The sequence below is a fragment of the Denticeps clupeoides genome, chromosome 13 (genome assembly GCF_900700375.1).
Source record: "Denticeps clupeoides chromosome 13, fDenClu1.1, whole genome shotgun sequence".
Taxonomy (NCBI): Eukaryota; Metazoa; Chordata; class Actinopteri; order Clupeiformes; family Denticipitidae; genus Denticeps; species Denticeps clupeoides.
This window is the reverse complement of record NC_041719.1, coordinates 15,780,937-15,808,567: the sequence shown is the minus strand read 5'-3', so window position 1 is coordinate 15,808,567 and position 27,631 is coordinate 15,780,937. Positions and strand designations below refer to the sequence as shown.

Below are 27,631 nucleotides of genomic sequence, written 5' to 3'. Positions count from 1 at the left end.
TCATTTTTGGAAAGTGTTATGCGATTAAAATAAAGTGACCCACATCACTAATAGATATTAAATGAAGTTAAGTGCAGCCTACGCCAGTCAGTGCCTAAGGCACTTCGCTGAATAGTGTGACACGCAGTGAATGTAGGACACTAGGCCTTTAAAAATCACACCCTCACTTGCGGAGCAGTCTTTCAGAGGAAATCTGAGCCTTGAACGCTGGACTCTCTTTGTTGTACAGACAGCCCCAAGGTAAGTGGGTTTATGGCGAAATGGTGGGAGGGTCCAGTTTCTAGGCTTCAGCCCACATTATCCATAACGGCCTCCAACTGGGGCTGTTGGTGCCATAGTGCGCTTTTCACTGGTTCTCACTTTAGCACATGGCACTGCCACCTTTCCTGCCAGCTGCCGTTCGGATGAGGGATCGCTCCGTAACACCCTGCTCCTCTGAGTTACGTTTAATAGAAAAGAGATAAATACGAGGCGGTGACAGCTCTCGCCACCCTGCACTCGTAAAAGCAGGATATTTGAGGAACCAGGACCTGTGGTGACGGCAAAGACACCAGCTTAAACGTGTGAAATTCTTGTTCTTTTCGACCTGTCTTGGATGGCTGCTCCGTGGCCTTGAGTGCAGGAAAAATGTGTCTCCTTGTCACCTTCATTCACACAACTGGCTGGCGATGACAGAGACCACAGCGGTCACCTGCGTCTTAGAGGCTCAGACCCCAAATTCATTTTTTTTTTTTCCTCAGGGTTTTTGAGAGCCTTAAACACGATCATATTTTAGTCCGGATTCTCCAACCGGTAACAAAATATAGTTTTCATAGAGATGTGCAGTGTCGAAGGCTTTCGTGCTGTTTGTGTGCAAAGTGTTTATTCTTTGGCCTTGGCAAGAACATGAATAAGCCAAGCAAGTGATACACCTCCTCTGAGAGGGGAAAAGTGTCTGTTTTTACTGGAGGGATTTGCAGCCTTTGACAACATAACTCATGCATACACCCACCCACCCACACACACCCACACACACACCTTTTTCATTGCAGTGGCAAGTAAATCATTCCTAAATAAAATATAGAATAAGTGCAGATCTTTGTAAAAATACTTTGCATCTAGTCAAAGAGAGGCTTTTTGAAAGCTTTTGTCAGTATGGGCTGAAAAATTTATACTCACCTGTTCAACTTGGTGTACGAGTCTGCAGGCATCCACACGCGTGGTTATTTCTGTTTGGGTCAAATCGAGTGGTCAGGAGAAGTCTATGGAGTTTCAAAATTCCCAAATAAATATCACACCATTCACAAGTGTATTTGATTCAGCAACAAATGTAACAAGATTAACAAATATAATTTATGACTTATAAGTAAAAAAAAAAAAAATGTAACACCATTCACATATGCATTTCTCGACAAAAAAAAAATGTCAGTGCAGTAGCCAATCAAATGTCTCCAAAGTTTACAGCCAAATACATCAGCTGATTATTTTAATGTTAGGAATTAAAGTGACCTAAATAGTTCAATAGTCGTTCAATAGTCAATAGGACGTTATATGCCTAGTTCATCTAGTTGAACTAATTAAATTGCCTTATGTTTCTGTTTTTTATTGATGGTTGTAATTGTGGTCATAATTTTCTCTTAAGAAATTACCTCTCTGGCCAATCTACAGATTGTTGAAACAGACACACACATACAGAAACACACAGAAGTACACTTTCCAGCAGATGAAATGACTGACCTTTTTTTTTTTAAAATCCGTCCAGCTGCTTCTTATATAGTATTCTTATTTTTAATTCATTTGGTTTATTCACTAAAGTTTCTGTTTCTCTTGTGTAAGTGAACAGGTTTCTAACAGGCTGGGCCATGGCGCAGCTGCGCCTCCAGCATCTTCCACATGTATAAGCAAAGTGTAACGGACGCCCTCAGTTTGCAGCTCTCTGGGCAAGTTCAATTACCGTGCCTCGTAGCCCAGACGTGATCGTCCACGCCGAGCGCTGCTCTCCTGAGCCTCCGGCATGAGAGGCTCCTCCCCAGGTGACGTCCTTGCTTTAAAGCAGACCGGCCCTGTTTGTTTATTTATTTTAATGTATTCCTTTCCCCCTTTTTAGATGCCACGGTACGAAAAAAAAAAAAAGCAAGTTTCTTTTTTTGTCACGAAAGTTGGCTCTCTGCTGTGGCCCCTGTCGCTTCAGATACATCAAAACAATTTTGTTTGCTTTGGTTGGTATTCTCCGTGGCATAACGGGAGGTAATGAAATGTGATCATTATATAAGTCCCATTTGCCTCCTCCCTCAATCCATCTGAGAGGCTGATTTCAGACGCTGACACAGATTAGCAAGTTTCGCTGCAGAATTATCTCGCAGTTTGCAATATTGAGTCGAGACTTGTGTTTTTATTTATTTTGTTGCTCCGTCATACCGTTCAGGTTTAAAGCGGGGTTGTCCTTTTCTCTTTATCTATTTTAATTAGGACTGTCAAAACCAGTGCATTATTTGCTGCAGTTCATTTTTAAATAGTTAAATAAATTAACACAATTACCACAGCTGCATTTTGGTAACTATCCTGACCTATGACATCTTAGCCAGAGGCAATGCCTAACTAAAGATAAAGATGGACTGTGTCATGCTTCAACATGAGAGCAGCGTGCTTGTGGTGAGTCCACGATGTCCCTCCATCTGGTTGTGCCTTTAACATTTACAGTTATGGCATTTATCAGACGCCCTTATCCAGAGTGCCTTACAGTCAGTAGTTACAGGGACAGTAGTGGTAGTAATGGTAGTAAATGGGGTTTGAACCTGTGACTTTGCGGTATTCTGGTTCTAATCCACTAGACTCCTACCACCCCTTTTTTATCTGTGAAAATCAGGCACAACCAGATGAAAATCAAGTGCACACGGCATCATGTGACACATGGTTCACTGCATTTTTCTGTTTACATCCTCTGAATCAGCCCTGTATTTAAAAAAAAAACTTAACTAAACTATTGTACTTCACAGAAAGGGTGACGGCTCAGGGCAGTGGTGGCCTAGCGGGTAAGGAAACGTAATCGGTTGCCCGTTCAACTCCCAAACCGCCAAGGTGCCACTGAGCAAAACACCGTCCCCACACACTGCTCCCCTTTCATGGGTGCCCACTGCTCACCAAGATGTAGAATATAGAATGTTAAATATAGAAGACACATTTTGTTGTGTCACCGTATGCTGTGCTGACGTGTTTCACAATGACAATCACTTCTCTTTCACACACTTGTCTCTGTCATAAATATAAATATAAATTATTTATGTGTCACATTCCCATCTAGGACGTGAGCACAAAGTGCAATTGTGCATTTATTGACAGTGTGTTTTGTGACCAAACCAACGAGTGCTATGTAGAACCTTCAACCAAACACACACAAAACTGTATACAACAAGCCAACTTTCCTCAGGCAGTGGTTGAAACCTGTCATAAAACCTGTCATAAAAAAGACATGAACACACAAATACACACAGGGGTCAAGGGTGTCCAACATAGGAGGGAGAGCAAAACACAGGTGGGAAAGCAAACACAAGGTATGCAATAACAACCAGCACACCACAACTCAGAATCTCCAAAACTACTGCTCTGGTCGAGCACTAGGCCAATGCCTTCAGGACCAAGGCGTGGTGGGCGGAGGCAGCCAATCACAAACGCCACCCTAGCAGCGTAAAAGTGGAACACACATACAGGCACAGAGAAAGCAAAACACACGACCACAACAGACCAACACCCCCCTATGTTACTAGGGACATAACAGAATCCTTTTTCTTAAGAATTACAATCAATCCCAACTACACAATTAATTAGTTGAATCAATTGACAGCACTAGTTTTAATGCCTCAAGACACAAGGACAGGACACAAGGTACTCCAACCACCTCTCGAATGATTTATTTTGAGGAGACCAAGGCGGGTTGGACTGAAGTCAAACATGGGGCGTCACTTAATCGATTTCCGTGTGATTGTGCAGCAGCACCGGCTCCTTTGTTCATGCACTTAGTGGCATGATTGTGGTGGCTGGCTGTTTTTTTGCTGTTGACATTAGCTCCTCATTGCCAAGCTGACAATGTCTAGGGTGTCGTGAAAATCGAACCCTATTCATTTCAAACAAACCATCAACAATAAGAACAACAGGCTGTTGATCCAGGTCTGTCAATTATTGCATGTGTGAACGCACTTAAGGTTACGAGACAAGGTTACGAAGTGGGACGTTGGTGTTTAAACGTAGATAACCCGGCCAGGCCACATTAGCGCTAAAGCAGGACTGGTACGCCGCCACACTTTTGCTGTAATCAGACCCCCAACACCACGGAGGCTAATGCACTGTGCTGGCCTGTCCGGGCGCATCAGATCTGTTGGGGAAGAGTTAACAAGGAGACCCAGATGAGTGTCAAAACAGAGCGCTCGTCACGCTACGCCGCGGCACTTAGCACCCGTGACAGGGGTAAAGGCAAGTGGACAGACGTGAACCGAGGTGACCCTGACCTTTCGTGGCGTGTAATAAATAACATTTTTTTTTTTTTTTAGTTCAACACCTAGCACCTTAGCCTAACCACCTCTGGAGGCTGACAATTCCCTTTCTGTTTATACCAGCATTTGCAGTCCTGTGGTATATACACGGTAAATAAGTCAGACGCACACCACTTGGCTGTTGTTGTTGTTAAGGGTGGTTTGTGGTTGGCATATTCTGCACTGACCTTGAGAAATCTTAGTTTCCCTCCGCTTTATGCCACCTCATAAACAGCATAGCCGGGCATCAAGATCACAAAAGCCGCAGTGATTTGAAAGATTGTGGCACTCGTGGACATTAACTTTAATGACCGCTCCCAAGTTTGCTACAGCCTGTGTACGGGAAGGCCCCCATGACCCCTTCACTAGATTTCGAAATGCAATTTAGGAGGCTCAGTGGAGCTGAAAATACAGCGGCCACGTCGGCGTAGTTAATTAGGGACGCGGCGTTGTGAAACAAAGGACGGGGGCCGAAAACGGGACTTCTATCTAAAAACAGGACATCAAGGGAAATGACTTAGTGGCTCTAATAAGCGACTCCTCTTCCCATCCTGTCAACAACAAATCATCAACCCGGCCCGCCTGAACCGGCGAGCACCGCAGCCCGCACGCGCTCAAACAGAGGTACGGCGAAACCTCGGCGCACTCGCGTCTGGTGCGGGACCGACTCGTTACGTCCAATTCGTTATTTATATGGTTTGATTTATTCATTGACCTGTTCGCCGGAGCATGACGACATGCTCGTTGTTGGACACCGCTCTTCAAACATATTAATGACTGGCGGGCGTCTCGCTTTAGTTTACATCGCACTAATTGTGTTGCGCTCTCGCAGTCGCCGGTGTTTTGTTTTCGGGGTCTCGCACCGCGAGGACACGACCTTTCACACTTGCATGCTCGGTTGGGTTTTCATTTACTTGGCTCCCCTGTCTGTACTACTGACGGAACTTTCTTGGGAAATTCTTTACACGTGCGCTATGGACAGGCTCGATTTCTGTCCGTTCACACGCAAACACGCGTTCGCAATATATGCATTTAGGGCTGAAGTGCTAAAATGTATTAAAGCAGGTGCTCTGCATAAAAAATGTAACTGTGGAGTATGGAGTGGAATTAACCTTGGGCTAATGTATCCGTTCGGTCCTGACTTTCCTCCAGTAAAATATCACTGCTGTCTGGGTCAATTTAGTGGCATGCTGCGCTGGCAGTATTTTTATAGCCTATTGATTTTTGAAGACCTTAACAAGCTTATGCCGGAGATCGGAATGGTGGATTGGGGATGGAAAGGACAGCGACAGTGGCACAGAGGGTCCAAATGCCATAGTCTGAGGTCTCGGGTCTACTCCTGTGACACCACCGAGGGGCTGCTGGCACTAGATTTCGTCAACTGTCTTTTCACTCTTGAGCAAGACCAAAATACTCCAGGATTGCTGCAACATCCCAATTGGGTTACAAAAGAACAGTTCAGCTTGATTCAAGTGTCTTTTTTTATCATTAATATAATATATTTATATTCAATATTAAATCTAATATTTAATATACATGGAGATGCATTAAAAGTGTCAAATGTGTTCTTCATATTTGTTTGTTTTTTACATTTGTTTTGTTAATTATTGGGAATTTTCATTAAAGTGAAATGTTTTTGTGTTTATTGTGCAATTAGCGTAAGCATGCTATTCTGACATTTCCACTAACAAAGCTGCGGGGCACTTTGTGCACATTAACTTTTAGTCATGCTGGGCCCTTTTTCTTATGGATTTTTTACATTTGAGTCATTCTCCTATTCTTCAGCTCTAAATTTTGTATGGGCACTGTCTTTAGGACATGTAGGTACTGAAGGTTCCTGTAGAGAGACATCATTTGGGCCTTTGATCATTTGGCAGTGTTGGAGTTGAATGTGTCTTTGATCAGGCCCACAGCAGTTCCGGCATACAGCATTTACAGAACTGTGCGGCTGATCTCTGGGCTGCTGTTGACCCCTCAACGCACTGCATTGTATTTTACCCTATTTTCTCCCTGAAAGGGGCCTTTAAAGATTAAATAGAAAATTTTAAATAAAAAAGACTGTTTGATCTGTTCGCTGGGAGTGACATACAGTGGTCAGCATGAAATATGGATGGTCTCTCCTCCCATAATGATGCATATTTACACTTTTCCCCCAACAGTGCAGAGGTTTCTTCAGCCATGGCCTTTCAGGACTACACTTAGAATTTAATTGAGAGACGTCCTTCTGTCACCAGGTTACCCTCACACAGAGTTGAGGGTGCTGGGATTCCTGTGACACTTGAAACGGCTTGCTGTGTGTCACAGGCCCATCTTGATTAGTGCAGTTGTACAAGCACATTAAAGCCACGTCTGGTTCTGGCTGCTGTGAATTCGGCACTTTTTTCTGCGTTTTAGATGATGTCGAAAAGGCCATTAAAACACTTCTCTGTCACAGAGGAGATCAGCAGTGGCCCAGAAAGCACAGAAGAAGTCAGCCATGTGCACAACGCGATATTGTTTTGAGGAGGATTCAGTTTGTCCTCTGACATGTAGCTTTAGATTGCGACTCCATGCTAGTCTCCTTGGATTTGTCACTCCTAGGGCTGTGAATATGGCAGTGGTTTTTAAGATGGGCCACAGCTTTGTCTCAAATGAGTCAAAATGACTCTCATCCAAACACCCCTTCTGTACCATGTGGCGAAATGGGTTTCTCATAATTAATAAAGTTGGGCTAAGTGCTTTCCCATTGTAAAAGGACCCCCATCTGTCTTCTGTATGTATTTCATTACTATATTCATTTCTGGTTGTTTACTGAGTGGCAAAGTTTTTGTTATAACACTGGAGCTGACAGGCTGTCAGTCCACTTTTCTGAGATGTGAACAGGGCAAATGCATTCAAAGGAAAGTTTTATTTAGCCGTCAATTCTCCTGCTCTTTACTTTTTATTTATTACCAAAATTGCAGTTAGTTTAATATGAGATCAAGTCCCTATTGTAAGGATGTAATGACTTAAAATGTTATTCTTTAATTCTGCAATACTCCTTCATCATGTGTCATGCAATTTTACATCATGTGGAGCAACATCACATCTCTGACTTGCCTGTATAGGTGATTGGTAATGTTTGCCTAGAATCCACGCTCAGTACTCTTTAAACTGTCTCGATACAGACAGTGCACCATCAGCTGATAACAAGCAAGTCTCATTTTAAAATATATAAGTGAATTCTTAGTTTTTTTTGGTCTGTCAACAGAAAGAATTGTGTGAAGTCACCATGGTTTAAAAAAAATAGAAAAGTGAAGTGACCGTCATTGTGAAGCACAGCACACGATGAACACAGTGAAATGTGTCCTCTATATTTAACCATCACCCTTAGTGAGCAGTGGGCAGCCATAACAGGCACCAGGGGAGCAGTGTGTGGGGACGGTGCTTTGCTCAGTGGCACCTCAGGGACACCTTAGCAGATCGGGATTCAAACCAGCAACCTTCTGACTACGGGGCCGCTTCCCCATAGTCAGGCCACCACTGCTGTATGCAGTAATGTACATTAACATTGTTATTACTGATTGAATTATGCAACTATAGAGTATACATAGAGAGTTTCCAGCAAAACCTTTAGTGTTCTTAGCTGATAATGACTTCTGGGAATAAACACAGTTTTTGTAACTGGGGCTAGAGTAAAATCATGCCACAGCTGTAATGTGCATATCACGTGGACTCCACTCTCTGAAACACACTGAACCCTCAGCTGAAATAAAACCAGCGTCCCCCAGGCCGTGACGTGTCTTCATCTGTGCCCTAAGGAATCCAGCACTGCTGCTCCCCATAACTGAGTGCCTGCTTCTCCATAGGTCTGGCAAGTGACAGTGGCACGGGCTGTCACAACACGGCCCTACGACACAGCCCCTCACTCCCAGGCGCTCTCCACTGGAGCCGCTGAGTAGGAAAACCTCTAGAGGATGAAAGAACATGGTGCAGCAGAAGGCATTGATCTTGCCCTGCTAGCTGTGTGTTGTCTGACCATCATACCACACTCAGAATGATCTTCAGAACCTGGTGGACGGCCTTAGACTCATGTACCTGTGCACACAGTTGTAAAAAAGAAGAGGCCACAAAACTTTTAGCACATTCAGTGTTTTTCAATTCATTTGTACAGATTGTAGGCTACATTAAAGATTTTGTCCCGTTTTTTGTACATCACAAAATCCTGGTATTTTTGCAGGTGTGTGAGCACATTTTCTGTCGACTGAGAGTGGAGATGGCCACTGTAGCTGGTCTTTGTAGTTGGTTAGAAGGAAATCATTTGTTCCCTTAAACCTGGTCTTCAGGTAGCTGTATGTGAGACTGGCCTTTTTGTGTTTGTTAAAGTCTGTTGTGAGTAGTTGTGAAATAATAGCCCGGGTTTCGGTGTCCAGGTCTCAGTAACCAAATCCCACGACTCAGCATTGAAGATCACATGGTTGGAAACCTGAAGAGTGCACAGGAGTTGAGCAGGTGTCTACTAGGTGACACCGTCTTTGTGGCACAAAACAATGACGGCAGCTTGCAGGTAAAGTAAGATTGGTGGTATCTGTTTACACTCACACCCCATCCTTGCCACGGATTGAAGGGAATTTTTAAAACTTGAATCAAATGAGAAGTATTTCCTAATCATTATTTAACCCCACCCCCAATTCCTAATTTATGCTTTGTCTTGGACTACATGTAATTAAGGAATCCATTCACTGGCATTCAGCTGAGGACCATGGGAAATTTCCTCTGCTTGAATCGGCTGTCAACATAGTTCTTCGTTTCAAATGGTTGATGCCGTGAGAAACGCTGGTCTGAGAAACTTGATAGGTGCTCATTGTGTTTTTCCACCTAGTATACCATGGTACATTTTTAGAATGCACATCGAGTGATTATCTGAGCAATGAGTCCCTGAACTGACCAAAGCTTGTTGAGCTGTGTTCAATAATGATAATAATAATGAGGTCTGTTATTCATGCACATTCCTGGGCTAATGAAACCACCATGCCAATTCTGATGTGCAGCAACCACTTTCGGTACTGAAGTGAACTTTGTGACAGTAAATGCCATTAAGGGGTCTTATTCAGTCTTATTTCAAATCCTGAAATTCCAGTGTTTTTTAAAGCGACCATTTCTTCTGTTGAGCCGTTTCTGTTCTGTTCCCTTCTGTGTTTGGCATGTGAGTTATGCATCCGTGGCTTTCTAACACCCATAAAGTGCTGACAGCCTGGGCAGTGCCTGGGCTCTCAATTCAATTAAAGGCTGTTCGCCCTCACGTAAAGGCAGCCAAGCCTTTTAATCACGCCGCACTCAGAGCAGCCAGAGCGGAAGCAGATGTGCAGACATGTATGCCCCGACCTCTCTATATTTTGACAAAAAAATGGTTTCTGTCACGTGAAAACGTGACGTCGTGCGTCACTCATCGATGACTCTGCCCTGGGGACTGTTCCCACCCCCATTCAACACATCAGCCACAGGTCACGTATACCTGTAAGTCTTTGGTTTCAGTAGTGCATGGTCTGCATGCTGGCTCTTAGATTTCTTTACGACTGTTATGGGCACAACTCTTACTCCAGACACACTTTCTCCTTTTAATCTTTAGAATATGTAAAGTTGTTAGGTTTTTTTTTTTTAACAACTAAGATGGGTAGAAGTGTCTGCTTCAGGTTTAATTTCACTTTATCTGCCAGCTACTGGAGCAGAAGTGATAGCATTTGCTAATTTGCACCTAATACAGAGGTGGCTCAGATAAATATTTATTAAAATAAAAGTGAACTATGTCTCACTGTATACCAGCTCCATGTCTCCATAGCTGTTACAGAGATATTAATGATTTATACGTCTATTGAGCTTCTGAACAGTTTCCTCACCTGGACGACTTAAAACGTAAAAAACTGAACCACGGCCAGGTCCCATTCAGCCCATTTACTTCTGTTACTTCTGGAAACTGTTAAGCTGGTTTCAGACCTAATGGCATCCAGTGAAAGCGAACACTGTGGTCAAATTTTAATTCCAACTTTGATCTTTGCACGACCGATAAAAACAGCATATTGAAGTGGCTCTGAAACCAAGATGGAGGAGACGTTGAGTGTAGCGATTTTATTTAACCCGTGTTGAACCATTTCTGTTCTGTTCCCTTCTGTGTTCTGAGATATGCAGCCACTTTACCGTGACACCGCAAGGCAGGTGGCATGTAGGTGAAAAAACACAGGTGTTGACAGTGAATGATGCTTATTGTTGGCAGTATATATGAAACTGTGTGCTGGTAGCCTAGTGGCTAACTCACCTTCTTACAAGCCAGTTTGACCTTGTGGTGGCTGTTATTATATTATCTTTGTTAAATTGTTGTATTGTTGGACGGTAAACACTACCAGGTTACAAAATTTCTAAATGGTTCAGAATATTCATTCGGAATTCAGAATTCATAATTTATCAAAAAGTAATCAAATGTAATTAGTTACATCACTTTTATATAGTAATTGAAATAGTTTCAGTAGTATTGCATTTTAAATATGATCTTTCCAACAGTGACCATGACTGAATAAATAAGATCTAAACCACCTGCTAACAAATGGACAACAGGATAATGTTGGCACAGCAATTTGTTAAATATGCTGGAGTTATCACTTTTTTCATTTAAAAAAATCTAATCACATGGGGATCTGACCAGTTGGATGCTGTCTGTCAACCTTGCCTTGTTATTGCATTGTCTGCAATGTTTTCTTTATCATTTTCGTTTCGGCTCATTTGTACTGTTTATGTGTCCATTTGTATAAACACAAGCCTGTCCGAAAGGGCCTACTCTGCTTAATTTCTACAGCTCTGTGACGATGACATCTTTGCCTGTATTTGTTTTGATGTCTCTTTGATAGGGAAAGAGAAGGTTTGTATGAGAAGGAAGAGATAGGAGTGGTGGGAGTGGAAAGAAAAAAAAAGGAGATAAAAAGGGAGAAGAAGCGTAGTGGCTTAGATGAGAGATGGTAGGCGAGCTCTCTGCCAGCGCGCCAGTGGCGAGCGTTGACCTTAAGGTCATTCTGGCAGCAGGTTCTGAGTTTTGACAGGGGCAGCCGACTGTGGAGAGAAGAGCATGCCCAGAGGCTCTCCATGTGTCCCGTCAGCGTTCGTTAGTCTAACAAACTGCGCACCATCACCCCTGTGCCTGTTATTAACAGGGTGAACCAATGACAAATTTGGATACTGTAGCTGCCGCTGGAACCTCCCAGCACCGGCGCTAAAAGGCTTACTGTCAAAATGCTGTCACCAAATAGCCATGCTTACCCGCCTGCGGTGCCCACTGTGCACAGATTGGCCATTACAAGGTCTGATGACATTGATGTTAACAATTTTTAAACTGGGAGCAACTTTGTGGGGAAGGGGTTGTGAATCCAATCTGCAAAGTGATGAGGGGTGAGTCAGGCGCATGCGGAGGTGTGACAGACTCCAAGGCAGAGGAAGTACACAGAATGAATGAAATGAGCGAAATGGTGCAAAATAGTGAAATTTAGTTAATTGTTAAGGATGTCATAAAACATTGAATGAATGATCAACATTGATTTTATTGATATGTTCTGAGAGATCAGCCAGCATATAAATTATACAACTTCAAATTCATTTTGTTGGCCTTCTGTAAAATATTATCTGGAATAAAACCTTTTGGAGACCACAAGGGGGCAATATAAAATCCATAGGATTCCTATACTATACCACCATATCATACTGCAGTTGCTTGCTTATAGCAGTGAATAAGCCCATACATCACTAAGCACATTAACATGATAATATATGATTATTAAGTAGGTATTATAGGAAATATTTTAATCAATCAATTTTTTTTATCAAAATTTGCATCCTTATAATTTTACACATGCCTATTTCAAGATGCATTCTGTTCTCTAACTTGGTTTTAGGGGCGTGTCTTGGGGGTTTCTTTTAACTCTCAGGTTTCTTGCCACAGACCAAAAGAATGAAGGTTAGAATGTGCATGGGTGTTTGATGGATTTGCCCTGGTCTGATGTGGTTGCTGGATTTGCAGGTTTAGGAAACAAAAGAGAAGTTTTCATAAAGGCTGTGGACAAAAAAAGACAGTTGACACTTTCAACATATTTCCATCCTGACCAAATATTTTTCACTAGTCCACTTGTTTGTTATATTTAAAATCTCAATTGTGCAGTAAGAGGTTTGTAACGATTATTGCCATTTTCCAATACCTGAGCACTGCTTATCATTTCAAATGTTTCAAATGACATTTGAAACAGTGACAGATACAGATCATGTATATTTCTATCAGCTTGAGACCTTCAAAATGGCCTTCAGTTTAATTCCACTGGTCTGTCACATGATCTGTTTTTCTCTTTGTATCTATTAACCCCCTTTTCAAATTGTAGAGCACATACCACATAAAGATATTCTATATGATTGCAGTCAAGCTATTCATACGTTGTTGCAGAACATGTTACCAGTTTGGTTGGTACTGTCATTTCATAAGAAGCTGCATTCTGAGCAACTGCAGTCAAAAGGATATTCCATTACCAAAAGCGAAATAGAAAGGAGAACAGGGAGAATGAGATCTTGGTGAGATATGAAGGGCACAAATTTCTGCATACTGAGCTCAGTGTCCTTTATCTGCAAATGAGAATTCAAAACAGCTGGAGGTCTCGACACATTTTCCAGCAGACATCTTTAATCATGTTTAATGTGTGTTATCTGGAACTTTTTTTTTTGAAAAGTGTTGCCAGGTTTGACAGTTTCCCATTCTTTTGTGATTTTGAATTCTTCTTAGCATATTAAATAATAAAAGTTTTGGGTAGGGGATCACTGGTCAGAGATCAGATTTTTTCTGAATACATACAGTACATGCCAATAGTTTGGACACACCTTCTCATTCAATGTGTTTTCTTTCTTTTCATGACCATTTACATTGGTAGATTCTCACTGAAGGCATCAAAACTATGAAAGAACACATGTGGAGTTATGTACTTAACAAAAAGTGGAGACCTGACCTCCACAGTCACCAGACCTGAACTCAACCAAGATGGTTTGGGGTGAGCTGGACCGCAGAGTGAAGGCAAAGGGGCCAACAAGTGCTAAACACCTCTGGGAACTCCTTCAAGACTGTTGGAAAAGCATTTCAGGTGACGACCTCTTGAAGCTCATCGAGAGAATGCCAAGAGTGTGCAAAGCAGTAATCAGAGCAAAGAAACTAGAATATATAACATGTTTTCAGTTATTTCACTTTTTTTGTTAAGTACATAACTCCACATGTGTTCATTCATAGTTTTGATGCCTTCAGTGAGAATCTACCAACGTAAATGGTCATGAAATTAAAGAAAACACAAGGCATGTCCAAACATTTGGTCTGTACTATGGAGGTAGTTACATTGCTTTGAAATCCAAAGGATATTAGCGAGGACAGCTTCTAGGGGCAGTGGAGGCCTAGCGGTTAAGGAAGCTGGTTGCTGTTTCGAATCCCGATCCGCCAAGGTGCCACTGAGGTGGCACTGAGCAAAGCACCGTCCCCACACACTGCTCCCTGGGCACCTGTCATGGCTGCCCACTGCTCACTCAGGTTGATGGGTTAAATGCAGAGGGCAAATTTCACTGTGTGCATCATGTGCTGTGCTGCTGTGTATGACAAGTGACAATCACTTCATTTTATCACTTTATTCTTGCTGACTCCCACTGCAGACCTCTGCTAATTCAGTGCTTTTGAGTTGCAACAGGGACTATACTTCATGCCGCAACCAAGCCGAAATCTGACCGACTGGTGTCAATTTTAGGTGCTCAGCGTTAGACACATAATCGTAATAGCATCCTTCCCTTTTGCCAGCTTCCTAAATAAATAAATAAGCTGCTCCCACCCCCTCGTGGTTTGAAATGCAAAGTTAACAGATTTAACAGAGCCCCCCGAGCTCTGCACGGTCTCGGCTAATCTATTCTAATGTGTCAAAAAGCCTTTTTTAGGAGTTGTGCAGAAAGTTGTTTGCAAAAAGTCAAGAGTGAATCAAGAGTTTATAAGAACTTTTTTCCAGTGATGGTGTGACACTGTGCTAATCTAACGATCACTTAAAAAAAGCACCTCTGCACCATGAAAAGCATGGTCCCCAAGAAAGAACGCTAAAAGGGGTGGGGGGGTTGGGGGCGCAAAACACCATCTGCCGCCCCCACAGGGAGAAGAGCAGCACTTGCCAACAACACGAGTCGGATAAAACCTGCGAGCTTGAGGCCTGGCGTGGTCCTGGGCTACCTGTGATCTGGGTCTCTGGAGACCGCACTTGTTAGCCACGCTTACTCCGCCCTCGGACACGCCTCCCTCGCACACAAAGCCCCTAGTGCCCACTGGCACTCCGCTGGCATCGGCTATCTGCCGTGCCAGGCCCCTGCTTCTAAAGGGCAGACATCACTGTTGGAGAGATCTTTGTTTATCCTTTGATATGGACGAGTGCCAGCATTTTTTTTTTTTAAGTTGCCCCTTCCCTCGCGGAAGCAGCGAGCAGTGCTGCGTTTTTGCCCTCTCGGTTATATAAATAATATTACCTCACAGCAGTCGCTCGTACGCTCGGCTCCACGCCCCGGGGGACCCCAGTGCATGTAATGAGCGATGATGTGATGAAAAGTAACATGTTGGGGGGAATATCTGTAGGCCGAGACATGATCAGGGCTCTGCCTCTTTCTCTTTCGCTCTTTTTCTCGCTCCTCTCCCTCCATCTTTCCCTCTTAGAACAGCGACGCAGTGATTTTGTGTTTTTCAGCAGATGCCACATGAAACGTGCAAACTTCTTGCTTTCAAGAGCCATCAAGATCGCCAGAAAGCATCCGATCCTTCCAAAAACAGAGAAGAAAGGATAAAATAGACAGAAAGATGTCAGACGACCTTCCTAAGCAGAACGACACAGTGTTTTTAATTTTTAACAGTGTATTGTCCCAGATCTTTCATGACTGGGCACATCTCAGGTGCAAATCTAGAATTAACATCCAACATTGTGTCTTTCTAAGAGCGCAGCTGCACCCGTCCATCTCTTCCTGTAATACTCTAAACCCCACAAGACCTGGAGTTCATTACAGTTATTTTAAATGTATTCCATAAGGACAAGGTGGAGTTCCTGAAGATGCTGTCCTTAACATTCAGCGATAAGTTACCTGCAAGGTACTGTCATAGGCCCATCAAGTCATCAAGAATAGGAAGATCTGCCTATTGTCATTAGAACTAATCCCCTGAAACATAATAAAACTCAAAGCAAATGAGGATTTTTTTGTTTATTATATGATTTTTAAACTCACATCATATGAAAATGAATTGATTGTCATTGTGAAACACTGCGGCACAGCACACGGTGCACACAATGAAATGCGTCCTCAGCGTTTAACCCACCACCCTTGGTGAGCAGTGGGCAGCAGTGTGTGGGGACGGTGCTTTGATCACCGGCACCTCATTGTCACCTTGGCAGTTGGGTATATGAACTCACAACCTTCTGATTACGGGTCCACTTCCTTACCTGCTAGGCCACCACCACTCTTAATCTTAATCATGTGACCTCTGGGCAGCTTTGATGTTTTGTATCTGCGATTTTCCACCTTTTATTACTACATATTCAGTTATATCATTAACTTACTAACACTTTTATAATTCTATTACAATAAAATATTTAAAATGTAAATCAAATGTAGCAGTAGATTCACTGAAAACTTTCCACCAGTTTTTGGCACTAATATGTTTCCAAATCCCACCAGGACCTTTTTAAATGTGAATATCAATGCAACTCAATGCTATCAATATGTGCTGGTCAACAACCAGTAGGCTTTGTTACTAAGTATTGTGTTTGTTCTTTGTTTTAAAAAAAGGAGGGTGGGCCCGATTCTCTGGCTCTGAGTGTACATGTGTTGTCGGTTCACCTTTAATTGGCATGGACCCTATAGTAAACGTGGCACATTTATAGTCGCCAATGTTTCTCTTGCTATTGTAAAGCATTGGGAATTTTACATGGATACCATTGGGCCCGGTCTCTTTATGTAGCCGTTGGGCACAGTTTCCACTCAGACACCCTGATCTTATCCTGTTGAGTGTTTCATCACCTAATAAAGGAAGAGTTTTCCCTCCTAATCTAACTGCTGTAAAATTTGCCATGACAATGTAATTATTTTGAGGGCCCAATTTGCATTTCCACCACTCTGCTTAGTAAATGTTGGGTTTTAAGGCTTTTATAGATAAATTAATAATCTTGAGTATTTAAAAGAAGGCATGAAACATTTAAATTAAGTAATTTCTCTCCCTGTAGGGCATAGTCAACGTATGGAGACACGCAGACAAGTTTCTTATCATTAAAACAGATACTGTAGTTAGTGGATGAAGTGGTTGTGGTTGTGGTGAGTCTGAACAGCCATCAATCGTGTGCACTGAATGATGCCTGTTATTGATAAAAATTATGTTTTTTTTTTTTTTTATGCTGCTAGCAAACCAAGGACAAGGGCAAAATTAGTGTTTGTTCCAGTACCCCTCCAAGGACAAAAACGGAAGATCAGATGAAAGGATGAGTTGGCGTTTTTTTGCACGCTCTGTGTTTTTCTTGTTATAATGAGCCCTGGGGAATAAGACTGTCATCCCACAATGCACCAGCACATCCTCAGCTCAATCACTTTGAGAAGAGAAACTGCAACCTCCTCTTGAGAAAACGATCCCATGACAACAACACATGACTTCTTTCCCGTCTTGATGCATAGACAGTAATTGATTCTGTCTTTTGCTCCCCCTTCTTTGTGGCTTAAGGCACTAACCTAAAAAGAACATGGTAGGTTAATGACAGCCATTTTTTGGGTCGACGCTGACTTTGACTTGTTGTGAAAGCCGTCATTCTTGGCTTGGATTTGACTTCTTGCGTTTCTGCATCCTTCTCAGTCAGACGTGTGACTGACCAAAGAGTGTGATCAAAAAAACAACATGGTGCCACATGTTTCCCGTTACTCTTTTAAGCCTTGAGTTGTGCGCTAATTGTTATTGCCATGACAACAGTAAGAAAACCCTGTAACCTTGTGGAGGTTTGTGATAAGCAATAACCAGAGGACCTATAGAGGCGCGCCGGCGGTGGGGGGCATGACGTAGGGCCCTGCGCTACAGCTTCCAAACCCCGCTCTGCCCGGCCTCCGCACAAATCTCTCTGATTTAGAGTCCTCTCTCACGCGGACAGCCTGCGTCAGCACAATTGTCTCTACCGCTGCCAGTGCCGTCATGGCTCTCTCCACCAAAACAATTTATTCCCTCCTCCACGCTTTATTAGCCATAGTTTATGACTGGACGCGGCTCTGCGGAGCGCGGACTCTTCAGTGCCGAGCTAACCCCTGCAAATCGATATTGAAGAGGCAGACAGGATAATTACTTGCACTGTAAGCCAGTGGCTGAATAAATTGTGCGGGAGCAAGGGTGTCTGCCTTCCCTGGGCATTCACTAAGGGCTTCTTGGGTTTGCTGCACTTCATTTGTAACGCCCTGTCAGGGGCAGGTCATTAAACGTGTATCAAGTGCGGAACATGCTTTATGATAACTCCTGCACAAATAACAAGTGGCGCATGGAGAAATGGAGATTTGTTTCTGTACAGCAAGAATAAAAGGCAAAGCAGCATGTTTGGTCTACAGAAAATGGATCCCGTTTCAGTTGATTCATAGTCCTGTAATACGTAGTAGGGTTGTGAAAAAATTCACTTGATTATTGTGATATTTTATTTAGTGGCACTGCATTGATTTTCAAAAACACAAAAGCCACGTTCAATGGATTGTTTATTAGCTTGTAAGAACCTTTAATATACAGGGATTTAAGTAATGGTTTGACATTTTTGCTGTGTTGTCACGGAACATTTTTTAAATAAAAAAGTGCCTATTGTTCATGCATGCAGCAGAAAAATAGACATATGCAAATTGTTGAAATATCTATATTATCATACCTGATAATACCTGCAAAATTACAAGTTGCTTTTCAGTATCTTGGTCATATATCTGATATGAAATAGCATCATACAAAATAATTTTAAGAGCAAGAATTTGTAAGAATTTCCATATGGGATGCTGTAAAAATTAATTAATTGAGAGTTTAACCACAAGAGCTGTCTAGAGTGCGGTTCTAATTGACTTATGGTTTATTTTTCCTAGAACTCCACTCTCCCTGGCTCCACATCCATGGCACCAGTTACTGGCTACAAGCGCATGGTCATTCCTAACCAGCCACCATTGACTGCTACAAAGAAGTCCACCCCCAAACCACAGGGCTCTCCAGCTCCTGCCTCAGGTGGACCTCCTCCTCCTGCTGCGTCTGCCAGTCCAGTCGCCAGGCCTCAGTTCCAGACTCCAGCCCCTCAGCCAGTTCCAGCCTCCTATACCACTGCATCTACTCCAAGTCAGCCTACCTTCAATGTCCAGGTGAGGGCAGCCCAACCAGGGCCTCAGCACCCCAACCCAGGGCAACCTCAGCAGCATTATGGCCAGCATCCATCACGCGGCCCTGGCCCAGTGCAGTACATGCCTGCCCAGCCTCGCGGCCCCGATTTTGCCTATGGGCCTCCGCAACCAGGCTTCACCCCATCTGCACCCCTGGCTGCCTACAGTGACCTAAACTACCCCTACGGAGGAGGCCAGAATGCCTGGAGACCCGAACCTGTGCATCACACTGCACCACCAAGTCACGGAGGCTACCAGCCCCCTGCCCAGAAGAAAACCTACATCACTGACCCACCTGCAAGCCTGGCACCTTATAGTGCTGGTCCTCCTGTCCCTCAGAAGGTAAGAGAGCTAAGGCCTTTACAAAGCCAAACACCATCAACCAGCTCACTTCTCAGGTTTCGGTGTGCTAAAGGGACCCAAACAAGCACTTCTTAAAAACCTTCATTTAAAGTAGAGCAATAGAAGTAGTCTGTGTCAAACAGACCAAACTTAATAGGAGTCATGGCACATCTTTTTCCAAACATTATGAAAAATACATGGAAATACTTTGACAGGGTGTGTGTGTGCTTGCCATTCTTAATGCCCAATGTCAATTGCAGTTGATTGTGCATGAGTAAATATGTGTGGTGCACATGTGTGTGCACGTGTGTTTGAGTTTGTTTGCATTTTAATTGCGTTGGATAAGAATGCAGTGGGGAGCTCCTTAACGTCCTTTGTCCAAATGTTCAGAATAAACAGTTGTTTTAACCTTTATGAATTTTTAACAGCTCTTTTCTGTAGGGGTTTACACCATCTGATTTCATTCGTCTACCAGAAGGCAGAGTGTGATCTTTACTTCAAGCCTGCTTGCATGTTTCTCCACAGCTCCAATTTTGCATAATCATTCAAGTCAAACAGAAACTTAATAAATGCATAAATGTAATATATGAATTGTTTCATTACTGCTGACAGCTGATAGAGAGGTTTAGTTAGTAGTTGAACTCTTTATTTTCTACGTGGCATATCTGTTGATAAATCTAAAAACATAAGCCTGGGGGCATGAATGAGCTCAAAGAAAGTCTCTTCATTGGCTGTAACTGCCGATATATTCCCCATTTCTCAGCTACCTGAATCATCATTCTGATTCCAAGACTGTCCACTAACACCTCAGGCAGTCTGTTTCAATTTTTCATTTAATTTTTATTCTTCTTGGAATTCACTTCTATGTAAAGCAGTGCTTTTTGCACCACAGGCTGGTTTTCCACTGACCATCAGATAAAGTGCTGATTTTTTTTGCTTGGTACTGGTCCATGGCCCAGTGGTGTGAAGCATTATGTAGGGCTATATGAAATATTATCATGAGAAGGGAATGACCAGAACAAGTTCGCGATTTGCCTTGTCTGAGTGTTGGCTACCCAAATTACCCAGTCTCTGGCTTTAGCTGTGTCCCCTTGCTTTACATCTGCCATTTAATGAGTATTGAAATTCACGAAGCGAACTATGCAGTAGCAAAATTAATATAGATTTTATGATTAGCTTTATTCAATTGGTTATTGCTTACATGAAGTTTGGATGGAGGCCTACAAATGTGGTTTGCCTTGGGCGAAGCCAACAATCGGCTGACATAATGAGTGTCATGTCTGCCAGAGACAAGGAAGGGCACCAATAAACAAGGTGTTGACATTGACTGAAACAGCGGTAGGCGGAAGGCTTTGCTCGTTATCATAGCGCTGCCTGAGCCTACAGCATAACTTCTAGGTCACTTCATCTGATTTCAAAGATTGTACAGAAGGAAAAGTCTCAAGGCTTCTGCACATGCAGATATCCTTTCGGTCCTTTCCAAGAAAATCCATAAGAGCTGAAATACTGAGGCAAATTACAGTAATGTTATTCCCTGTTATTGAATTCCATGCGATGATAAGATCTGGGGTGAAGGGGAAAATTACATTTATTTTTGTGTGCGTCTTTTTGAAGGGTCTCTGTTGACCACTCTTAACACTCCCTGGCCAAGACTCATATTCAGAACACAGAACAACATGGATTTATTAATAATAACACTATATCCATGGCCCTGAGTTCTTTGTAATTCATGGAATTCATGAATTAGGGCCATCGCACATCAAGAATTTTCCAGATTTGTGTAGTCTAGATGAACATGATAAGGTTTCCCATTACACATGCTCTACTTTAAGTAGAACGTTTAACCCATTTAACCAAAATTGAATCTGTGTCACCAAATACAACTTTTTATTTTGTCATTTTGAGCATTGGCTACCCAAAATGCCCAGTCTCTGGCTTCAGCTGTTTCCCTCTGTTTCACATCTGCCATTTAATGAGTGGTGAAATTCACAAAGAGAACTATGCATTAGCAAAATCAATATAGATTTTATGATTAGCTTAATTCACTTGGTTATTGCTTACATGAAATGTGGTTTACTGAACAAACAATTGTGTTTCTAGAAATCTAATTTAACACAAACAAAAAAAAAGTTTGGTCAAGACACTACACCTCAGTCATTGTTAAATCCCCATCCTTTCACCGAAGGAATGAACCAGGATGAAACATAGCCTTGAGTGTCATGGAGTCCTTCAATCGTTCATTTTTTTCCTCCTTTTTCTTTAGGCGTCATCACCACAGTGGGCCCTCCTAAGACAGTCGTTGTAGTCTAAACACATTCTGTGGGCTTCTATCTCTGGAAAGAAGCATACCCTGGAGTATATTATAATTCAAGGATTTTTTAGGCTTGCACAAATACAAATAGGGCTGCCCCCGCCGTTGGGAATAACTCATCAAGGACTGTGTTTTACTAAACACAAAATTAAACACCATGTTTGCGGCAGTGCATCTCGATGTGCTAAGAAACTAATTAATATTGTTCGAAAACAAAAAACTACATTTTGCTAGCACTGATGGCTCCTTTCCCAGGATGGTGCATTAAGAAAACAAAAGGTGGCATTTAGCAGATCTGTGTGCTTCCCTTTGATTTCAGATAAAAGCGACTCTTTGTTATCTTTAAATATTCTGCATATAATCCCCCCCCCCCTCCAAAAAAAAAAAAAAAAACAGTGTAAAAATAATCACCTTCAAGTGAAAGCATCCCACTGGAGATTTGCAATATCCTGTAATCCCTGTTTAGCAGTCAGGTGACCCGCTTATTCGTTTCTAGAACAGGACTTGTAAACAGATGTTTGCTTGGGCCGAGTGCTCCAGGTCATGACCTTTGTGTTGGTGGAATCAGGGCCTTTGTGTGCATGTGTATCCAACATCTTTTAGCTAATTAATATGATGCCTTCCTGTCCAGTGGGAGAGCCTGCACCTGCTCCCGAGCCCCGTGGCCCTCTCTGCCACGCTGCCGGCGCGATGCCAACTCAACGTCCCTCAACTCACAGCTGCTTCTGCTCCACAACAGCACAGATACCACCGGGTCATAGCCATGGCACCGTGTTAATCTCTACTGTGTGTACATGAGTTCATCAGATGCAGAGGAACCGTCTATTGAGTGCGCTGTTTAGTTCTTTAAAGGCTGTCGGTAATGTCTGTTGAGGGAGACGTGCTAAAGTCTCTCAACAGCGGAGGTGTAAAAGTGGATTCAGGTTTTCTCGCCATTTTGACAAGCTGAGGGGCTGAATTCAGTTTGGATTGGTGGATGCCATCTTTATGTTATGTTACGCTACGCTATGCCACTCTACGTTAAATTACGTTATTTGATCTGTTAAAGCACATATTTAGTTGATGGTCAAAGGCGATATCGGAACTTTTGTGCCTTAACTCACAAAGTTATGTGACTTACATGTGTAGTTTTTCGAACCACATAGGTTGTACTTTACACTGTTAATATATGTAGCTTTGTTGAGGGCCGCTAATACTTTGAACCCAAGAGCTCTTTGAGTTTTATTAGTAGGCTTTTTATCCATAATCTCCCTTTTCTGTATATTTGCTTTTCCTATATCTCTGCTTTCATGCACTTACAGCAAAGTAGAGCAGGACCACAATGTAAAAGCGAGATTAGTGTAAAAGCAAAATCTGTCAACTTCTGCAATTCATCTGGACTTACCACAATGTCATGACATTGTTGTAACCTTTACACACTCTAAATCTGCTTACTAAAAGTGGGTTGTAGCTGTCTTAATCTGATGTGTAAATAAACCAAAACATTAGGCAATTTATGTGTCGCACGGCATTCATGTTTATTTCCTGCCATTCAACGGATCACGGATGTTGAAATGATGCCGGAGGACTTTGCAGTGGGGGGCCTGTCATTCTGATTAATGTATCTTATTACAGAGATCATCGCGCGTAATTAGGAGTATTCATCGAAGGTCAGTGTCAGAAGCCTATAGTCGACATTTGCTGTCAGAGTTTTGCAGGGCCTTTCGGCATCGTGCCCTGATTCGCCTCTCCTGATGAGAAGAGTAAGGTGTATGAGGGAAGGCTTTTCACATCAACACGGCTCAAGGACACTTAATTACCCAAATCTACCAGCTAGCGTTTGATGTTTTATTTTTTATAGATGGCTTTTGATGGCTGCTGGTTAATTTAACAATTTTTCAGTCTCTCCATGTCTGGATGCCTCACTCTCTTTCTATAAATTGGAGGAAGGCTAAGCTGGATGATGACTTCTGTTGTAGCTGAGCTTGAGTGACATGTGACGGGGGGATGGATTATTTTGAACTGCTCAACCCCTACAGGCGGCTAAAGCCCCCTAGAAGGTCAGTGATGGTTTCAGCTGTCAAATGCCTGCCTGACGCTTTCATATTTCTGACGTGTCTTTTTCTCTGGCTTGCGCTCTCTTTCACTTCTCCTGGCCCCTCCCATCGCCCTCCGCTCCTCTGCTTGCTTTCTCCCTTGACCTGCATAACAAAGTTTAATACATGGGTCCATGTCAGCACCTGCCAGAAATAGTCTGCCATATTTGCCTGAGAACATTACATTACCCTTGCCTCTGCCATCCTCCCTCTCTGACCTTTTTGTTAAACTAGTAGGAGAGGTTTCCCCTCAAAACGCACAGATTGTCGGCGGGGAGCAGTAAAAGTGTGTTGCAGTATCGATCCCATTTCAAGTGCTGAATGTTGGATGGATTCCCCTGGAAAGGCTTTCAGATGTCGGTACCATTTGGATCATTGATCCATGGCTATGTTTCACAGATCTCCGAGCTGTAAGCCCCTCACCTGTTATGTCTCTGTTATGGACTGCACCTCCAAACACCATTAAGCGAAAGTCTTTTTAGGTTTTAGGGCCGGCACACGTGCGTTCCTAGAGAGCCCCTGTGCTTCAGATGGTCTTCTCTGTCTACCCTGGCTCTTCAAAAAGCCCCTCAGGAACACAGCTGTTGAGGGCATCGTGAGGGTGAACAGCCTGTTTATAGTTAAGGGCCGCCGCGTCTCGCTCGTGGAACCATAGTTCGCTCTGAAGTCATCTGTACTTTTTTTTTTAAAGACACTTTTTCTGAGCTCTGTGTGGTCCGTATTTTTCCAGTCGTAAATACAGGTTTGAAAACTGAGACACCCACCCATTGGCTTTCCTCATGCTGCCCTTATATGACCCTTTTCTAAACTCATTCCATCTGTCTCCCTGGAAAGGGACAGCCCGCTTTTGTTGACTGGCGACGGGGCCACATAGTTGTGTTTGCTTGCATGGCGTGAATTTAGCCTTGCGTTTATGCAGGAAAACAGTGAAGCAGTGTCAGGGTGACATGGCTCTCCCGTGACAGGCCTGACAAATTAAAGGAAAAGACACGTAGGATCTGAATGTTAGCAGCTCTAAGCTGGATGCAAAATGTGATGTAGTGCATGGGGCATGTTCATTTCACTAACTTTTCTTATTGTCACAAATGAAAGAAGTACTAGACGAAGAATTAGTTCAATCTATACGTTAAAACCTGAAGATAAGCAAACATTTTTGTTGTAAGGGGAGCCACAATTATTATTATTCTTGTTGGTATCTGCTGAAGACACAAGGTATTTTCACTTCTCTAGACCAACAATTTTACAGCAACGTAAAGTGCCTTGTGCATGTTGAGTAATGATGCTTTCCACATGATAGAACATTGAGGGCTTTTCACCATAACTAGAATATTTAATGTGCTTCTAGCAGCATTTTTTTAGTAAAAGGTTTCATGTTGAAAAGACAGCATGTTGAAAAAGACTGCATATTGAGGCCTGCAAGTCTTAATGCTTTAGTCTTTGTTTTATAAAGTCTTAAAAGTTGATCTTCATACTCATCAGCCATTCAGTGACGCCCTGTTACCTTAACCATGGTGCCAAAATGCCCTCTGCAATGTCTCTGGTCCACTTGAAAGTGTGAAAAAGTTGACCCGAATGTTAAGGGAGTCAAAGTGTTTGAGCTTCACTCTGACACCGGTTTATCTGTAATTTAGCTTTCCAGCGTTCCAGCATTCCAGCCTGGAGTGGCTGATTCCAGTCTGTCTTTAGAACTCACAACACACTTTGAAGTCAATGTCTGGTATTTTCCCAACGCATATGATGGAGCACCGACTGTCAGACCTGAAAGGTTAATGTACGACAAGAAAATGCTGTGATATTTATGAAATTTCCGCGATATTAATACGTTAATGGCTTGAGAGATGATTTCAGTTTGTATGAACCTGAGCAAGTTGCTGATGTTTGTAGTAGTACCTGGATGTGGCATTGACCTGCAAGCAAAGGCTGAGGCTGGATCCGAGTGGAAACCCTCACACAAATCAGGATGACATGGTAAGAGTAGCGGGCATGCTGGCACTTAATTAATTTCTTTTTTTTTATTCCTTCATGGATTCAGTGTATTTTTCTCTCTCTACACTGATTACCTTTCCAAACGGAACCGCAGCCATTCTAGCACCGCAATCTGAATTAAAGGCAGCCTGGGCAGCTCTGTTCGGTAAGCTGCCACGCCAGACGCGGTGAATTACTGGCCGGTCAGAGTGTAAATGTGCATGTTTCTGTGAAAGCCGCCTCCTTGACAACATCCCTCCCAAAAATTTTTGGAAAATAATGAAATAAAACAAAACAGTATGCTTATTAATTAACCTCCTACACGCTGTCGCCCACACAATCCATTTAGCTGCCTCTCTCAGAGTCGCTCTGAAACCTGGCGTGCGTCGACACTGACTGTACGTGGGCTTTCATCGTCTGTTTTGCTGTGGCATTCTGGGTACTTTGGAAGGGGGTGCGGCGAGGCCATGGTTTCCCCCATGTGGACAAAACGTTTACATCACATCCCTTTATGACGTATAGCTGGTCACACGTAATCAGCTATATGTGACTGTAGGGTGTCTCCTTGTTCCACGTCATTCAATTGGACTCATGTCTGTTTAATTGGGGACACTAGGACCTCTTGTAACACCAGGAGTCAGGATGTGAATGTATTTGCATTACGTGGCTTTTTTTTTTGCTCCAGACCTGTGGAACATTATTTGGCAGCAGCCTGTGGTCTGCTTAATGCGGGTCTGACCCGCAGGAGATGGAGGAGAACCAGGGTGACCGGGGAAATGAAGCTGTTTGAATCTTTCAGATAATTTGCCTCGTCTTGATTTAGAAGGGGACAGACGACGGGATTCGAAGGGACGGGGGGTGGGATGAGGGGCGATGGTTTAATGTAACATGAACACAGATGCAATTACATGCCAAAGAAACAGCTTCAAGGTACAACGTGTTCTCTCCAGCCTGCCGTCATTGGCCGCTCTGAGCGATTCGTGCTCACAAGCCGAATTCAATTTGGAGCAAATTTAGCATCGCCTCGAAAGTTGTTGCAGAGGCATATTCCAGGCACTTCGGATGATCTTGCACAATTTTGGCAATCAAATCTGTTTGTGGCCTCCACTGAGTTGAGTAATTCACACATAATCATGGAGATGATGTTTCTTTTCCTGCACATCCTGGCTGTTAGTGGTAATTCGCCGCTATGACTCTTGCATAATCACACCTTGCGACAGGTGATGGGCTCCGTCCGCGGGTGTCATGTAAGGGACGGCTATAATTGGGTGGTTCTGCACAACCCAAGGCCGGCGGGGCGGCTGAAATGGAATGCAGGTCACTGGTGCTCGTGGGCTCGTGTTTCTGGATGTTTGAGAGATCAGGAGGTCACGGAGGTCAACTAGTGTCTGTTCTGAGGCCGGAGGAAAGATGGGTCAACACCTCAGGTTTCACCTAAACTCGTGTGCAGCCTCTGTCAGTGGCTATTCCAGGTCCTGCACTGTTTTTATTACTGTATAATCTGAAATGTAAAATCTATCTATCTATCTATCTATCTATCTATCTATCTATCTATCTATCTATCTATCTATCTATCTATCTATCTATCTATCTATCTATCTATCTATCTATCTATCTATCTATCTATCTAAAATAAATTTTATAAAATGAAGAAAGTTGTTGTTTTCCATTAAAGTCTACCAAACCGAGAGCAGCTTTCTTTACAACAAAGGTCACCCAAGGTTTTTCCAGTGTTTCCCATCTGGCCTCTGGGTCATTGGCCAGAGTGAGGAAAAAAAAAAAAAAATGCTGTTCTAGATATATGTATTATATAAGTTAACTAATGCAGCTCTATTCTGGTCCCTGACTGACGCCACCTAAGCTTCCAACCAAGCAAATCTGTACATGTCTTACTACACATGTACTTTGATGAAGACAAACCGAAATGAACCAAATTACAATAAGTATTGTTATTTTTATTTTAACATCCCTGTCTCATGCCGAGCGCAGCTCCTTTTTGGGTGCGGCGAAACGCTGACAGCGCCCTCGCC

The 27,631-nt window shown here is 42.9% G+C and overlaps 1 protein-coding gene across 5 annotated transcripts in view; it reads left to right on the top strand.

Moving 5' to 3' along the window:
* The window catches only part of lpp (LIM domain containing preferred translocation partner in lipoma), a 174,573-nt gene that overhangs the window by 106,512 nt on the left and 40,430 nt on the right, over positions 1–27,631 (top strand). For all 5 annotated transcript variants that reach the window (XM_029001839.1, XM_029001838.1, XM_029001840.1 and 2 more), the window contains one exon: positions 18,624–19,250. In XM_029001839.1, the coding sequence (XP_028857672.1) occupies positions 18,624–19,250 (627 nt within the window). The remainder of the gene's footprint in view (positions 1–18,623; positions 19,251–27,631) is intronic.